This window comes from Mustelus asterias, chromosome 5 (genome assembly GCF_964213995.1).
Source record: "Mustelus asterias chromosome 5, sMusAst1.hap1.1, whole genome shotgun sequence".
NCBI classification, from domain to species: Eukaryota; Metazoa; Chordata; class Chondrichthyes; order Carcharhiniformes; family Triakidae; genus Mustelus; species Mustelus asterias.
The window spans coordinates 47,426,371-47,441,842 of NC_135805.1; the positions used below are offsets into that span (position 1 = coordinate 47,426,371).

Genomic DNA, 15,472 nt, shown 5'->3' on the forward strand with positions numbered 1-15,472 from the left:
TAATCCCCCTGACACCAAATAGCAATTTAGCATGGCCAATCACCCTAACCGCACCTATTTGGAGTGTGGGAGGAAACTGGAGTACCCAGAGGAAACCCACGCAGACGGCACACAGACAGTGACCCAAGCTGGGAATTAAACCCATGTCACTGGTGCGTTGAGGCAGCAGCTCTAACCACTGTGCCATCCTGTGGAGAGAGTTAACATTTGGAGTTAGGATGACCCTGCTGACTAGAAACATTGGCTCTATTCTCTCTCAGTAAGAAGTTTAACACCAACAGGTTTATTTGGTAGCAAAAGCCACACAAGCTTTCGAGGCTCTAAGCCCCTTCTTCAGGTGAGTGGGAATTCTGTTCACAAACAGAACTTATAAAGACACAGACTCAATTTACATGAGTCTGTGTCTTTATAAGTTCTGTTTGTGAACAGAATTCCCACTCACCTGAAGAAGGGGCTTAGAGCCTCGAAAGCTTGTGTGGCTTTTGCTACCAAATAAACCTGTTGGACTTTAACCTGGTGTTGTTAAACTTCTTACTGTGTTTACCCCAGTCCAACGCCGGCATCTCCACATCTATTCTCTCTCAACAGATGCCATCAGACCTGCTGAGTTTCTCCAGCATTTTCTGTTATTTGGACTGAGTTTGCCATTTGTCTCACAAAACACAACATCTGCATTTATGCACCATTCAAAACCAGACTGGGGGCCGGGGGGGGGAGTGGGGAGGAAGACAGTGCCATTCAACCATCACCATCATTCATTATTAAACTTATTAGCACAAAGAGAGCTGTGTTGCCTGTGTTGGCACAACAGCTTTGATAGTTCTGCTAAAAAGTGCAAAATATAAAATCAGAGTGGACAACGTTCTGTCAGTTTGCAAACAACTGCGAAGTGGTAGTGTTTCTGATCTCGACAATAGCTGCCACAAGATCTAGTGATCTCTGTGCCATGAATTTTGCCCCTCCTGATTCTTAATTTAATTCTGACGCCAACTACAGGGGATCCCTGTAAAAGGTAGGAATGATGTGGAGATGCCGGCGTTGGACTGGGGTGAACAGAGTAAGAAGTCTCACAACACCAGGTTAAAGTCCAACAGGTTTATTTGGTAGCAAATACCATAAGCTTTCAGAGCGCTGCTCCTGCTTATGGTAGGAATGCCAGAGGTTGCTGTAAGTTTCAGTGATGACGATGAAAGCTGGCAGTTTCACTGTCAACTGCAAAATCTAGGTCGATATCTCAACTATACTGGAGCAAAACAGCTTAGCATGTAGTAATAATGTATCTGGAGAAAAGACTCAGACCAGTCTAGAGAGAGTACCTGTACTGTTAAATATGCTCCAATTGGTTCACTGTTGCAGATGGAAATCAATTAGGAATCATTGATTTGACATGAATTTCCAATATTTGCGTTAATAGCTATGCTCTAAAACCCCTTAAAGTGTGACTGCATGCTTACTATGTTGAATAACATTGTTGGTTGCTAGGGATCCCCTGTAGCTGTACATTTATATTTAAATTGTATTCATAAAAAAAATCAGAATGGACAGGCAAGGTAAATGGTCAAAAAAAAAATCAGTTGGGCTTAATGGTTTAGAATCAAATATAAAGTTGCATCTGCAACATCCTCGAGTGACAATAGGATCAATTCAATGCTCATGACATTTTACCAGTATAGTTGAGAAGCTACTTCCCATATCTCCAACTTTTATGAAACACCTCAAGTATTTCTTTTAAAATTCAACTAGGCCATAGTGCAAAGCAGCACATGTTCCTCCTTTAATGCTGGTGAAACATCCCAACTCAAAACCTTACCACTTGAAAGATAAATGCTGAATAATGACGGTGTATTTAGAAATGGTGCTATTTGAAGGATCAACACCAAGATGGAAGTTTTGCTTGGTGTGCCTTGCAGTCTCACCCTGTCTTTTCTTTTGAAATTTTATGTGCCTCTACGTCCAGCGTTTGAAGAACTGCAAAAACTCTTGTTGAGAAGAGCTGGAAAAAAAAAAAATCGCCATAAAACCCCCAATTTTCAGCTGCGTGCTGATGTCAAACAAGAATGATGTTTGACTTCTACATGTGACCACAATTTTGATTGCAAGGCTGCATTTCTTCACTGCTGCACAGGATTAGCATTTTAAAAAGGAGAGCAAGATCTTCTTCATCTTTCCAGACAAAGCAACCAGAGTCCTCTGGGAACTAAATTGAGACACCTCAAACTAGGTGAGTGTTCTCCATTGTGCTTTCTCTTTCCCCTAATTTGTTGCAAGCTGCTATTAAAGGTGTTCTCCACTGCATGGTTCCTTCAACCCTCTCACATACACTCTCCTCCTCCCCCCTCATCACGCTGGTATTTTAAATAATTCTAGATGAGTCTATAAATTTCTTAAAGAATGCCATTTGAAGTTTCTGGTCCCAAGGTTCAAAACCACTTCCTAACTCTAAAACGGATGTGGCATCTAAAGAACCAACATCCATCTTAAAAAAGAGCAGATAGCGGCAAGCCTTTAGTAACTGATTTATTGACCTACAAAAAAGATACAAAGAATACAATTCCAAATATGAAGCTATCTCCAAATAACACACTAAAGCTTTCATTTGCAACAAATATGCACATGTTACAAAACAACAACTGACACTCAAACCTCAGACAGGTTCTCACATTAGTATAATAAACTGTGCCTTTGGCACAAACCACCATGAACACAGTGGTACGGTTCTCAATGTGAATAGAACATTTCACATTATAAACTCAGTCTTAACATCATATTTTCAGTCGCAGAACAAAGGTTTCTCTTCCCGGCTAATCTGTATTAATAGTACATTAAATATTACAGCTTGTGCAATGATTTGCAATACCGCTGGACAACATAGCAACATGCATCAACTCTCTGCATTCCACTGTGTTAATGATCAGTTGCTGTCACCAGTTCAAACCACTGCCTGAGAGCATCGCTGAGCGTCTCGGGGAGGGCATTCACATTTCTTAAAATTATATAGAACGGGAATGGGAATTCTTCCATATATGATTTAATTTCGGGACTTTCTCCTTGATCCTTGAATATAGGGACTTTAATGTCCAGAATGGAATCCTAGAAATGCAAACAAAAACAAAGTTAGAAGACTACATAAGGTGTGTAATCTTTAATGCTCCCTCAGTGTCTCAGCTAATGTTATAAACTAACATCTGCCTTATTGGCTACAATAATGGTACACTTTAATGCACAACTATACTCTCATCAGTAAGCAGCATTAAACATCTAATAGTAGGCTAACTTTCTTCATTCATTCAACTGTACATTTTTACAGGTTTTCAACCATATGCAGTTATCTCTGCTTCCCCCTTTCTCATTTAGAAATGGTTTAAAATGTTTTCATGGTTATAGAATTGTAGAAATTACAGCACAAAGCCATTCAATCCAATACACCTGTTCTGGTGTAAATTCTTCAACTGAAGCTTCTCTACTTTATTCCAATACTTCGTTATCGCTTACCTTAGAGGCAGGATTGTCCAGTACAACAAAGATAACAAAAATATTGCTGTGTCGAGCAGCTTCAACAGCAGCCGTAACTCGCTCTTTCCCCTCCAAGAACAGACCTCGTCCATCAGACACTATCAATAGTAACTGTGCTGTTTCTACAAAAAAAATTAACATTTCCATTATTATGGTCTTTGTTTCGCCTGCTTAGTTTGCATACAAAAAGCAAATTCATCTTCCATTAAAATTTTGCACCAGTTTAAAACATGTGCATGAAATGACATTTGCTTTTTGCCTCACCAGCCATTAAAATACCGTATGAAAATAGTTTGTCAAGTTGACAACACAATCCCCATCACTGCCAGAATACCTAAACAAAATACTTTCTCTCACGTGCCATTTAAACAATGCAGGGCATCTGGTGTTGCGTGACAGAGGGGAAAGCTCCTTCTGAAATCCTACTGAGAAATTCAACACTTCATTTTACAACTACAGATTCCAGGAAGATTAGGATCTCCTTTCATTCAATTTCAGAAGTGGATCATCAGGATATTAATGATCGATTTGGTTGCTCTACCATTTTCAGGGCAGATAGGAAAATCAGTGTGCATCAAATTACAAGTCAAAGCTTCACGGCAGAATTAACTTCAACTTTAATAATGGTGTTCTCGATTCAAGAGAAGATGACATGCAGCAACACCTGTACAATTAATTTGAATCAGAACATTTGAGTATTGAACGAATACCCTTCAATTCTAATATCTTCACTTGTACAGGAAGGTGCACAAAAAAGTTTGGTATAATTTCTCTCACTGCCTTTTTCAAAAATGCCTTAAAGCACTTCACAAGTGATATTGGAGACCTATTGCTGCAAGAACTGTTAATCACAGAGGCACAGTACTGTTAAGAGATCAGAAGGAGGCCACTTGGCCCATCAGATCTGCACCAGCTCTCCAAATGAGCAACTGATTTGAGCACAATTCTCCTGCCTTCTTCCTGTAATCCTGCAAATTCTTCCACCAGTAACAGTCCAATTCTCTTCTGAAGGCTTCAATTGAAGCTGTTTCCATCATGCTTTGAGACAGAACACTCCAGAGTGTAACCACTGTGGAGCGGCACGGTGACACAATGGTTAGCACTACTGCCTCACAGCATCTGGGACCCAGGTTCAATTCCGGCCTCAGGTCACTGTCTGTGTGGAGTTTGCACGTTCTCCGTGTGTCTGCATGGGTTTCCTCCGGGTGCTCCGGTTTCCTCCCACAGTCCAAAGACGTGCAGGTTAGATTGATTGGCCATGATAAATTAACCCTAGTGTTACAGGGATTAGCAGGGTAAATATGAGGGGTTATGGGGATAGGGCCTGGGTGGGATTGTGGTTGGTGCAGACTCGTTGGGCCGAATGAACTCCTTCTGCACTGTAGGGATTCTATTCTATGAACCACTTGCTGTGTGAAAATGTTTTTTCTCGCATCACTTTTATTTCTTTTGAAATCCATGCCCTCGCCTTCGCAATCCTTTACCGATTGTGAGGTTTATCCCTATCTACTGTCCATCGTGACATTTAATCCTTCTGCATGGTCTGCATAACCAAGTGTTTAATTTCACCATGTTGTATCTTTGACTTATTTAAAAAGCAACATTATTGAAGCCAACATAGAGGTTTGGAAAGTTTCTTGAACGTGGACAGCAAGTAATAAAACTGGTGTAAAGCTCTGACCTGGTCTTCCCTGCTGGGCATGGTGCTGTGCTGCAACAAACATGTTGGCTGCAGATTCCAGAAACTGCAAAGATACACAGAAGTTGAAAGTCAGAATTAGCTGCATTAGTTCATCCTTCACTTAATCTGACAAGGCAAAGTGGAAGAAGAAACGGTCTGGATCTAATGGGACAGTGTGTTTTGAGCTTGCTTCTCATACAATCCATTTATTTTTCTCAAAGGAAGTCTCTTCTGACAAGACTTATAAAGGCACTCATTCAAACTGTTGTTTGATTTACTAAATCGGATTGTCTAATTTGTAAGATACTTCATGATTCACACAGCTGCTGATTCAATGTGCTGAAACTAAATAATTTGTAAACAGCACAGATAGTTTATTCTTTTCCCTCTTTATTCATTCGTGGCATGTGGGTGTCGTTGGCAATGGCAACCTTTGTTGCCCATTCCTAATTTCTCTTGAACCGAGTGGCTTGCTAGGTAGGCCATTTCAGGCTCAATTAAGAATCAAACACGTTGCTGTGGGTCTGGAGTCAGGTGTAGGCCAGACTGAAATTAGCTTTCAATTCCAGATTTATTAGTTGAATTTAAATTCCACCAACTGCCATGATGGGATTTGAACCCATGTCCTCAGAACATTAGTCTGGGTCTCTGTATCATAGTTCAGTGAGATTACTACAATGCCAACATCTCCCTCAGCCACCAATTTCTCCTAAAGGCCTTAACCTTAGCTGTAAGAGCAGCGTAAATAAGCAATACTTCACCATTCCATAACCCAAGTAGACTATGCTACACACCCTTTTCAGAAAATTTATACATTCACACACACATTTGATTTGCACATTGCTTCTTCCAAACAATTACTGTTAATATGAGCACCAACCTGAGCTATCTTAGTTTTCTTCTGCTGGAATTGACAGCTCCTTAATATTCTTGCTCCGGACTGATCACTGAATTGCTCATGGAATGGATGCAGCAATTGGACATTCTCTCCAAAGCTGAAAGTTGAAGACATGACTGGATGATCAGAATGTTAACAGAAGGGCATTGAGCATATGCAAGGAAATTTGATGGCCAGCTTTGGGAAGATAACAACTATCGTGCCAGAACTTGTCAAACTTCAAGTTATGAAAATGCTGGAGATATGCTAAGCATATTTTACAAATAGCTCTCGAGACCCAGACAAAAATCCTCACCAGAACAGCTGTGCTGAAAATCGTAAGATATCAGAAAATGGGACAAAATTTTCATGGTGCATTAACAGCAATCTATAACTTTTACAGGTGTACATACAACCCCATGTTGAACCTTGGGCAAGAGTTTCCACTAGGCTGTGCTCTTCCTTCTTACATAATTAATCTGATAATTGACCAAACTGCAAAAGATTGGGGAATTTCGAAACGCAAAGTTCTTTTTTTTGTGGTGGTTTAAAAAACATCATGCTGGGAACCAGCCCCACCCACAGCACTGGTCATGTCCCCAGATCTAATTAATCACCACAGGATGTTTCCACTAATCATGCCTGCTAGAATCCATACAGAAACTGTTGAAGCAACTTTGAAGATGCTTTTAAAATTTTGATGCAAGGGCACCAAGAGGCACCTTATAAAAAGCATTATATGATTTGGTAAACGAACACATTACTGTATGCCAATGAAGCCAGTAAATGGCTCTTTAAAGGTAATTTTCAGTCGTTTAAAATCATCTTACTCCTAGGTGGTGGACAATATATTCTGTGATAACCCATTTTCAGTTGTACTAATAAATATACTCGAGTTGCCACTCAAAATATATCAAGGAATACCTATTAATGCAAGATTATAGTGGTCCACAAACTGTTTTACATTTGTGTTTATGCAGATTTTTAAGCAGAGTTAGTGGCCACATTGCCAATTATACCCAAAGCAGAAACTCAAAGTCAACTCCAAATGCAAGTTGCAGGCTTCTACATTTTATACATAAATATTTCTCTCATCTTTTTCCCCCCGAAAATCAGAGATTTAATGCAGAACATGACTATTAGATTCTTGAGACTACAGAAAATAGTTTAAAATTATAACATTAGAATGCTCCAAACAATGCAGGGAGGATCAGTAATGCTATTTGACCAGGGATAAAACATTGTAGCTACTTCACTGCAATGTTGTGTTAAACATGTCCTCAAAAGGTACATTAAATCTCTACCATCTTCTAATTCGGATGGGAGGTTATCGACCTGAAATGTCAACTTAATCTTGAGATTGTTGCCCGACCAGTAATTTCTGTTTTTGATGTCCTTACATAGGTTACAAGCACAAGTGACTGTTAGCATTAGCCAACTTGTTTTTATTTATACTCACCTGCACACAGCAACCTGTCCAACCTCCAGAAGTGAGAGAGCATTCCCAATTACAGCCAATGATTCAAAGGCTAGCTACAAAAGAAACAAAAGCACAGGGCATGTTAGGATAAAACTGAGCCATCCTACAAACACATGGTTGTAATGTTCTCCGCTCTAAGCTCAAGAGTCAAATGAACTCGAAATGTTAGCTCTTTCTTTCTCCACAGATACTGTCAGACCTGACCTACTGAGTCTTTCCAGTACTTTCTGTTTATATTTCGAATAGCCTCTTCTCCTGGGCCATGCTCCGTGGCACTCTGGTTATTATAACTCAGAAAGAGATGGTTGCTTGTGTGACTACAGTGAAATGATCCAACAGCCTTTGTGATCATGGGCGAATAACATTTGAACACCGACTTACCTTGACAGCCACACATTTACTTTCCAGACAGTCACTGCATAGCCACCAGGAGTGGGAACCCTGGTTGATTTTACATCCACCTTGTCTTGAATCTAACACTATCACATTTACTTCAACCCCAGACATGAGGTGAGTTAATAATTCAACACAAACCAGAGATCAAATCTGAGACTTTCCTAGCAGGGTGCCTCAATATCATCCTGGCTACTTAGCCAGACATGAGTAGTAACAGATTGTTCGTCTACAAACTATAAATATTGGATAAAAGCAAATTGCTGCAGATGCTGGAATCTGAAACCAAAAGAGAAAATGCTGGAAAATCTCAGCTTTGACAAAGGATCATTTGGACTCGAAACGTCAGCTCTGTTCCCTCCTTACAGATGCTGCCAGACCTGCTGAGATTTTTCAGCATTCTCTCTTTTGGAAACGATAAATATTATGTTACCTTCTTCCTTCAACAGACCATCCAAAGTAGTTGCTTTACCAAAGATGGGAGCAATATTTAAATGTGTGGAGGCAGTTTCAAAGGGGCCAAGAAATGTGCTTTAAATTAATGAGGCAGGTCTGTCTATTTGAAGGAACAGGGTATATCAATGTGCATGTTTACAGTCAAGTGGCATGGGTAGAAAGCAGTGTGTCTAGGTTTAATAAACAAATTTAAAATACCTACTACAATAGGCTATGGGCCACTTAAGTTTATTCAACTCAAGCATTACAGGGCAATTGTGCAACCTCAAATCTAACTTTTAAAAACCATACCTGTTTAGAATGATTGTCAACCATACTAGAAGAATCATCGATTGCCAAACAAATCTGGTATTGTCGTTTGCTTGGCTTTGTTCTGCGAAGCCAGATTTTGTCTTTACGGAACTGGCTTGCTATGTAGGGAATCACCTTGCGCATGTTTAATCGCTTTCCAGTTCGATAATCACCTCTGTACACAAATACATGCAAGGAGGAAACAAATATTTTTTAACCGCTCCAGAAGTACTTTTCCAAGAAACGTTAATGAAATAACAAAAAATTAAAATACATACTGACAGGAAAAAAAGGTTAACCCATCTTTCTCTAGAGCAAGGGAACTTTTTGATATGCAAAGTCTTCAATAGTTGCCACATGTCTTGGGTATCCATGTCTCAGTTATACCGCATAAATTAACTAAGATCTAATGATCTCTATGGTATCAGTTTCAACTTTCTTGGCATTAATTTTAATTTGGTGCCAAGTCTGGGGACTCTCCATGTGTCCAGCAATAGTGACATCATATAGCATATTAAACAGCATTCACATTGAAGAATTCTCTCAGACAGCAGAGCAGGAAGTAAAAATGGACAAAGATTCACTTCTTTAATAAATTGAGAGCAAAATAAAATTTTGCATTTCAGCTTTTTGTGTATATACTCCACAAGCAAATACAGACAACTATAAACTAAGGAATGACCATAATGGGAACATTTCACATTACATAGAACATAGAAAGCCACAGCACAAACAGGCCCTTCGGCCCACAAGTTGCGCCGATCACATCCCCACCTCTAGGCCTATCTATAGCCTAGATTACAAATATACAAAATTAGTTTTCCTGGGTCAGAGTTTGTTCAGCATTAGTACACCATTAAAAACCTATTTCACTAACAAAGTATAAATGTTTTCAGGGGTTTTTCCAACATAAAAGGGGAAGTTAGTCAGTTAATGATATCTAAAGATTGCTGTCATTGGGGACTTCAAGTTTTTAAGGTGTGCAGATCACCAACAACCTGTCCTGGTCCCCCCATGCTAACACTATAGTTAAGAAAGCCCATCAACACTTCTACTTTCTCAGAAGACTAAGGAAATTTGACATGTCAGCTACGACTCTCACCAGCTTTTACAGATGCACCATAGAAAGCATTCTTTCTGGTTGTATCACAGCTTGGTCTGACTCCAGCTCTGCCCAAGACCGCAAGAAACTACCAAAGGTCATGAATGTAGCCCAATCCATCTCGCAAACCAGCCTCCCATCCATTAACTCTGTCTACACTTTCCGCTGCCTTGGCAAAGCAGCCAGCAAAATTAAGGACCCCACGCATTCTCTCTTCCACCTTCTTCCGTTGGGAAAAAGATACAAAAATCTGAGGTCACGTATCAACTGACTCAAGAACAGCTTCTTCCCTGCTGCTGTCAGACTTTTGAATGGACCCACCTTGCATTAAACTGATCTTTCTCTACACCTTAGCTATGACTGTAACACTCCATTCTGCATTCTCTCATTTGCTTCTCTAAGAACGGTATGCTTTGTCTGTATAGCGCACAAGAAACAATACTTTTCACTGTTTGTTAATACATGTGACAATAATCAGGAGGAGCTTGGAACCACTGACAGCAACTTCTGGGTTTCCGTGTTTCATTGCACACGTGCAGATGCCTGATATTGCACTCAATTTCAAATGATAACAGCAAGTGCTGGCTATTTTTCCGTCATTGCAATCGCAAAATCTGGACCAATTCATCACACAAAATGCTTTCTCCAATTGGACAGAGCACTCAGTGCCCACTGAGTGAATTAGCATGGAGGGGTAGCAGTAAAAACAAGTCCTGGCCCAGAATGCAACAATGGTAGTGGTTAAAAAGTTAAAACTAATGGGAGCTATTTATACCATTTCAGTTGATTAAATTGGTGGAAAGAATGAATACTCTACATGGAACATCATTCTCCCTTGTGACCTTTTTAATGAAATGCTCTCTAGTGGCAGTAGCATTTAAGCAACGGAAGCTCCATTCTGGCTTTACCATCAGGGATGAGAGCGGTCAAAGGCAAAGAGGTTTTAAATTTATGACAGGGAATCATGTACACATTTTTGTACTATGCACTGTAATATATCATAGAATGCCTATAGTGCAGAAGGAGGTAATTCAGCCCATCAAATCTGTACCAACTCCAACATAGCATTTTACCCAGGCCCTATCCCGGTAATCCCACATATTTACCCCACTAATTCTCCCAATCGTATCATCTTGGTACACTAAAGGGACAATTTAGCATGACTAATCCACCTGCCCTGCACATCTCTAGAGTGTGGAAAGAAACCAGAGCACCCGGAGGAAACCCATGCAGACATGGGGAAAACATGCAAACTCCACACAGACACAGTCACCTGAGGCCGGAATTGAACCCAGGTCCCTGGCGCTGTGAGGCAGCAGTGCTAACCACTGTGCCACCCTTTATTCAAATCTACTGACTTGGGTCCGGGATAGGGCAAAATAAAAGGTGAGCGTGGGCCATGCACACGGTGGGGGGCGGGGGGTGGCGGTTGATCAACAATTTTATCAACTTATTTCACGTGGATCCTCACAGGCTCCAACTTCAACAATCACTTAAAACATTGCCACTGCACAATCTGGGTAACTAAAACCAGCACCTTGTTTCAAAGTTAAAAAAAGCAGAATTTTCATACAGATAACACTTCAAACTACTACCTATTATTGCCAACAGTTCAACAACTGAACTCCCCAGCTCTTGCAGCCACTGAACTGAATCTACAGTGAGGAAGTTTTTGTGGGGATGGGATGATGTAGGGCAATGGTTTGACACTCAGGGACTGTAGCACAGTTCAATCTCCAGTGGTTTAGCAGCTGAGCATTAGCTGGCAAAGGCAACACATAACTGAGGCATCCAATGTAACAGGGCCGCCAATTTTTAAATATCCATTTGTACTGCGATCGGTCCCAGAAATCGACATCCTATGGTTGATCGGTTAGTCCTTTGTACTCTCAGTCTCGGGATAGTGGGCAGAATCAGCCAACTGTAATCACTAACTTGTTTACCCACTGCTGGAAAGCAGATGTGAACTAGTGGAGACTGGGTCCCACTGGATTGTAGCATACCCCAGCCTAAGTGCATCGCTTCATCTTCATGCTGTGACCATATGCTGCCTCAGCGCATTTTACCGCCGCAGCTTTGCCAAATCTGTGGTTGCTATTTTTTCAAACTGGATGTTAAAGTAGACAACTTCTCCAGCCAGCAACTTAACATTGAAGCAGATGCTTGATCTAGCCTTGCTCCAGGTCTGAAGAAAATCACTCGCTGTGTCCTCCGCCTCCAGAACAACACACTCCACCACTAATATCCAACAAACAGGTTTTTCCCCACATGAGTCAAGCAAACTGGGACAGGAAGGGGAACATGGGTGATCCCACACAGCGGCTGTAGCACAACACAGTTCAACCTCCCCAGTGATTTAGCAGCTGAGCAGAGTCAATGATTGCTGTTATGTGGTAGTCGCCAAATGGAGGCATTGGAAGGCAAAAGAAAACCTGTATTTGATTATGTATATGTGAAGTGAAGCAATGGACTTCAGAGAAGGGGAGATTGGAGAAACATTCCAAAGAGAGGAATTCCAGAACTGAAAATCTGGAATTCCACCAAAGCATGGATATTTCTCACCCTTGCACCATAACCATTCATTAATAGGGTGCTTTCTTTTAGAAGTAACCCAAATCATGTAATGATATATTCATTAGAGAAATCCCAGAACAGAAGTCATCTAAAATTATATTCTGAAACACTTTCCTTTAAGAAATAAGCCAATTATCCAATAGTTTTAAGTTTAATTATTAGTGTCACAAGTAGGCTTACATTAACATCGCAGTGAAGTTGAATCCCCGAGTCGCCACACTCTGGTGCCTGTTCGGGTACACTGAGGGAAAGTTTAGCATGGCCAATGCACCTAACCAGCACATCTTTTGGAATGTGGGAGGAAACCTGAGCACTCGGAGAAAACCTACGCAGACATGGGGGGGCGGGAACGTGCAAACCCTGCACAGGCAGTGACCCAAGCTGGGAATCAAACCCGGGTCCCTGGAGCTGTGAGGTAGCAATGCTAGCAACTGGGCTGCCCAATTATGGAGTGTACTCCACATTTGCTTTGCTGCTTGAAAAACCAGAAGAAAAAGCCAAGTACAATTACAGAATAGAATGGTTTCTAATTGGACGATTTGTAATCTTAAACTGCTCATCATCAGTTGATGTTGATTCCAGAAGGTTCACTGATCAGGGAAAAAAAAAACACACTCACATACCACTCATTATAGAAAAACAAACAAGGATGAGTACACTGACCTGAGTTTAGCTGCCTGGGTGGGTTCTAGTACAAGACGAAGCTGTTCGCACAGTTGCTGTGATAGTGGCGCTGTCAATGCCTGATACTGCTGCCACATCTCAGCAGCAGCTCTCTCCTGGTATAAAACACAAAGAAAAATAGGAAAATGTCAAAAACACAAAAAAAAGATTGGCAATTACATTCCCAGTATTGGCAGGCAAACGTTTATCTGTTCTACAGAATTGTAGCTGTTGTTGTGGTTACAATCAATCAGGGGTGGGATTTTCCAGCCATGCTTGCCCCAAAACCAGAAAACCCCGCCTGAAGTCAACAGACTTTCCCACGGTCCACGCCTCACCCGCTCCGATTCCTGTGGCGGGCAGTACAGGAAAATTCACCCCACAAGTGCTCCAAGGAGCATTAGCGCAAGAGTTCTCCATGATATTCTGACCCAGCACCCCTCCCACTATCGGAGCAATCATACAAGGCACCCCACCGGAAAGCAGGATATATTTCAGATTTGAAGGTGAAACCTGTGGAAGCAAACTTCGCTTCTGCTACCCGGTTTATACTCCCATTGAAGACCATTAAAATTGATTGATTAAAACTGCATGGTAAAAAATTCTAGCAGTTCAAAACATTTTTTATGGGAATTTACATCTTTATGCTTTGCTGGAGTGCTCCAGTCAAACTGTTAGGGAATATATCAGTTCAATCTTAAAAAAAAAAGGGAAAAATAGTGCAGCGAGTTTAAAACCTTTTTAAAAATAGCACTGAAGATGACAACTTGTGCTAAATTAATTTATTTTGAGCAGTCCTGTTCACACTTCTCCTGTACCCTTCCTCTTCCGAGTGCAGGAACTTATTTTGGGTACAGCATAATGGGCGCCAGCATCACTTCAAAGTGGCCAATAACATACCCATCAATAGGCTCATATCAATGGGGGTCAGTGTGACTGGGCCCAATGCTGTTTACATCCAACAAATCAGACCCTCTCTTCACATGTTGGCCGTGAGCAGTTAGATTTGAAACCCTTTCTGCCAAATTAAGAGCTATTTGCCCATTGGGAAAAAAACTGTTAAATCACTAATGTTGCCATGTGGCTTCCAATCTGTCCAGAGTTTCAGCACTGTTCAATAAAGTGCCCACATTCCCTTAAGCTTTAATAAAAGTAAAATACTGCAGATGCTGAAATTGGAAACAAAAATAGAAAATGCTGGAAAAACTCAGCTGGTCTGGCAGCGTCTGTGGAAAGACCAAATAGAGTTAACGTTTTAAGTCAGCCTCTGAATAGAGTCGCAAGGAGCTGAAACGTTAAATCTGTGGGGCATTTCTCTGATTTGGTCCATTTGATTTATTCCATTTCATTGTTGCCAGGCAGAAAAACCCATGGCCAACTGCAAGGATTGAGCCGGAGAATGGAGGCGGTGGCAAAAAGAGGCGTGAGGGAGTGTGAGATGGGCGGGGGGGGGGGGGGGGGGGGGCGGAGGAGGTGAGCGCGTACGTGAAAGGTGGAGGGGGGGGGGGGGGGGGGGAAAGGTGAGCGGGTACGTGAGGGGGGGGGGGGAGTGTGTACGTGAGGGGGGGGGGGTGAGCGTGTACGTGAGGGGGGGGTGAGCGTGTACGTGAGGGGGGGGGTGAGCATGTACGTGAGGGGGGGGGGGGGTGAGCGTGTACGTGAGGGGGGGGGTGAGCGTGTACGTGAGGGGGGGGGTGAGCGTGTACGTGAGGGGGGGGGTGAGCGTGTACGTGAGGGGGGGGGTGAGCGTGTACGTGAGGGGGGGGGTGAGCGTGTACGTGAGGGGGGGGGTGAGCGTGTACGTGAGGGGGGGTGAGCGTGTACGTGAGGGGGGGGGATGAGTGTGCATATGAGGGAGTGAGGTGTGTGTGCAGGTGTGTGAGAGAGGAAGAAAGAGAGGTGCATGTGTCTGATTTGAGAATCAGCTTTCCAGCATCATTCTTCCCATTAAAAATGACAAAAGTTAAGACTTGATTTTTTTTTTTAGTAATATAACTTTTAAATTATGACCAGATGACGCACTCCTAAATTTGAGACTACTTCCAGGGGTTAACAATAAGGGGCCATGGGAGGATTGTTTGGCCAGAGGGTGGCACGGTGGCAAGCACTGCTGCCTCACAGCGCCAGGGACTTGGCTTCGATTCCTGACCTGGGTCACTGTCTGCGTGGAGTCTGCAGGTTCTTCCCGTGTCTGCGTGGGTTTCCTCCGGGTGCTCCGGTTTCTTCCCACAGTTACAAAAGATATGCTGGTTCGGTGCATTGACCATGCTAAATTCTCCCTCAGGTGTACCCGAACAGGTGCCGGAGTGTGGCGACTAGGGGATTTTCACAGTAACTTCATTGCAGTGTTAATGTAAAGACTACTTGTGACACTAATTAAATAAACCAATAAAACCAATGTGAGGGTGCTGTGTAGCTGGTGGAAGTTATTTGTGACTCTGT

General features: G+C 42.0%; 1 protein-coding gene across 1 annotated transcript in view; it reads right to left on the bottom strand.

The window, feature by feature from the left end:
- Nucleotides 1-2,504: 2,504 nt before the first annotated feature.
- mdn1 (midasin AAA ATPase 1) overlaps nucleotides 2,505-15,472 on the bottom strand; it is a 194,542-nt gene continuing 181,574 nt past the window's right edge. Inside the window, exons 96-102 of the mRNA XM_078212495.1 lie at nucleotides 13,031-13,146; nucleotides 8,692-8,866; nucleotides 7,531-7,604; nucleotides 6,075-6,189; nucleotides 5,195-5,258; nucleotides 3,493-3,635; nucleotides 2,505-3,090 (exon numbers count right to left, since the gene is read on the bottom strand). Of these exons, the coding sequence (XP_078068621.1) occupies nucleotides 2,905-3,090; nucleotides 3,493-3,635; nucleotides 5,195-5,258; nucleotides 6,075-6,189; nucleotides 7,531-7,604; nucleotides 8,692-8,866; nucleotides 13,031-13,146 (873 nt within the window). The 3' untranslated portion in view covers nucleotides 2,505-2,904. The remainder of the gene's footprint in view (nucleotides 3,091-3,492; nucleotides 3,636-5,194; nucleotides 5,259-6,074; nucleotides 6,190-7,530; nucleotides 7,605-8,691; nucleotides 8,867-13,030; nucleotides 13,147-15,472) is intronic.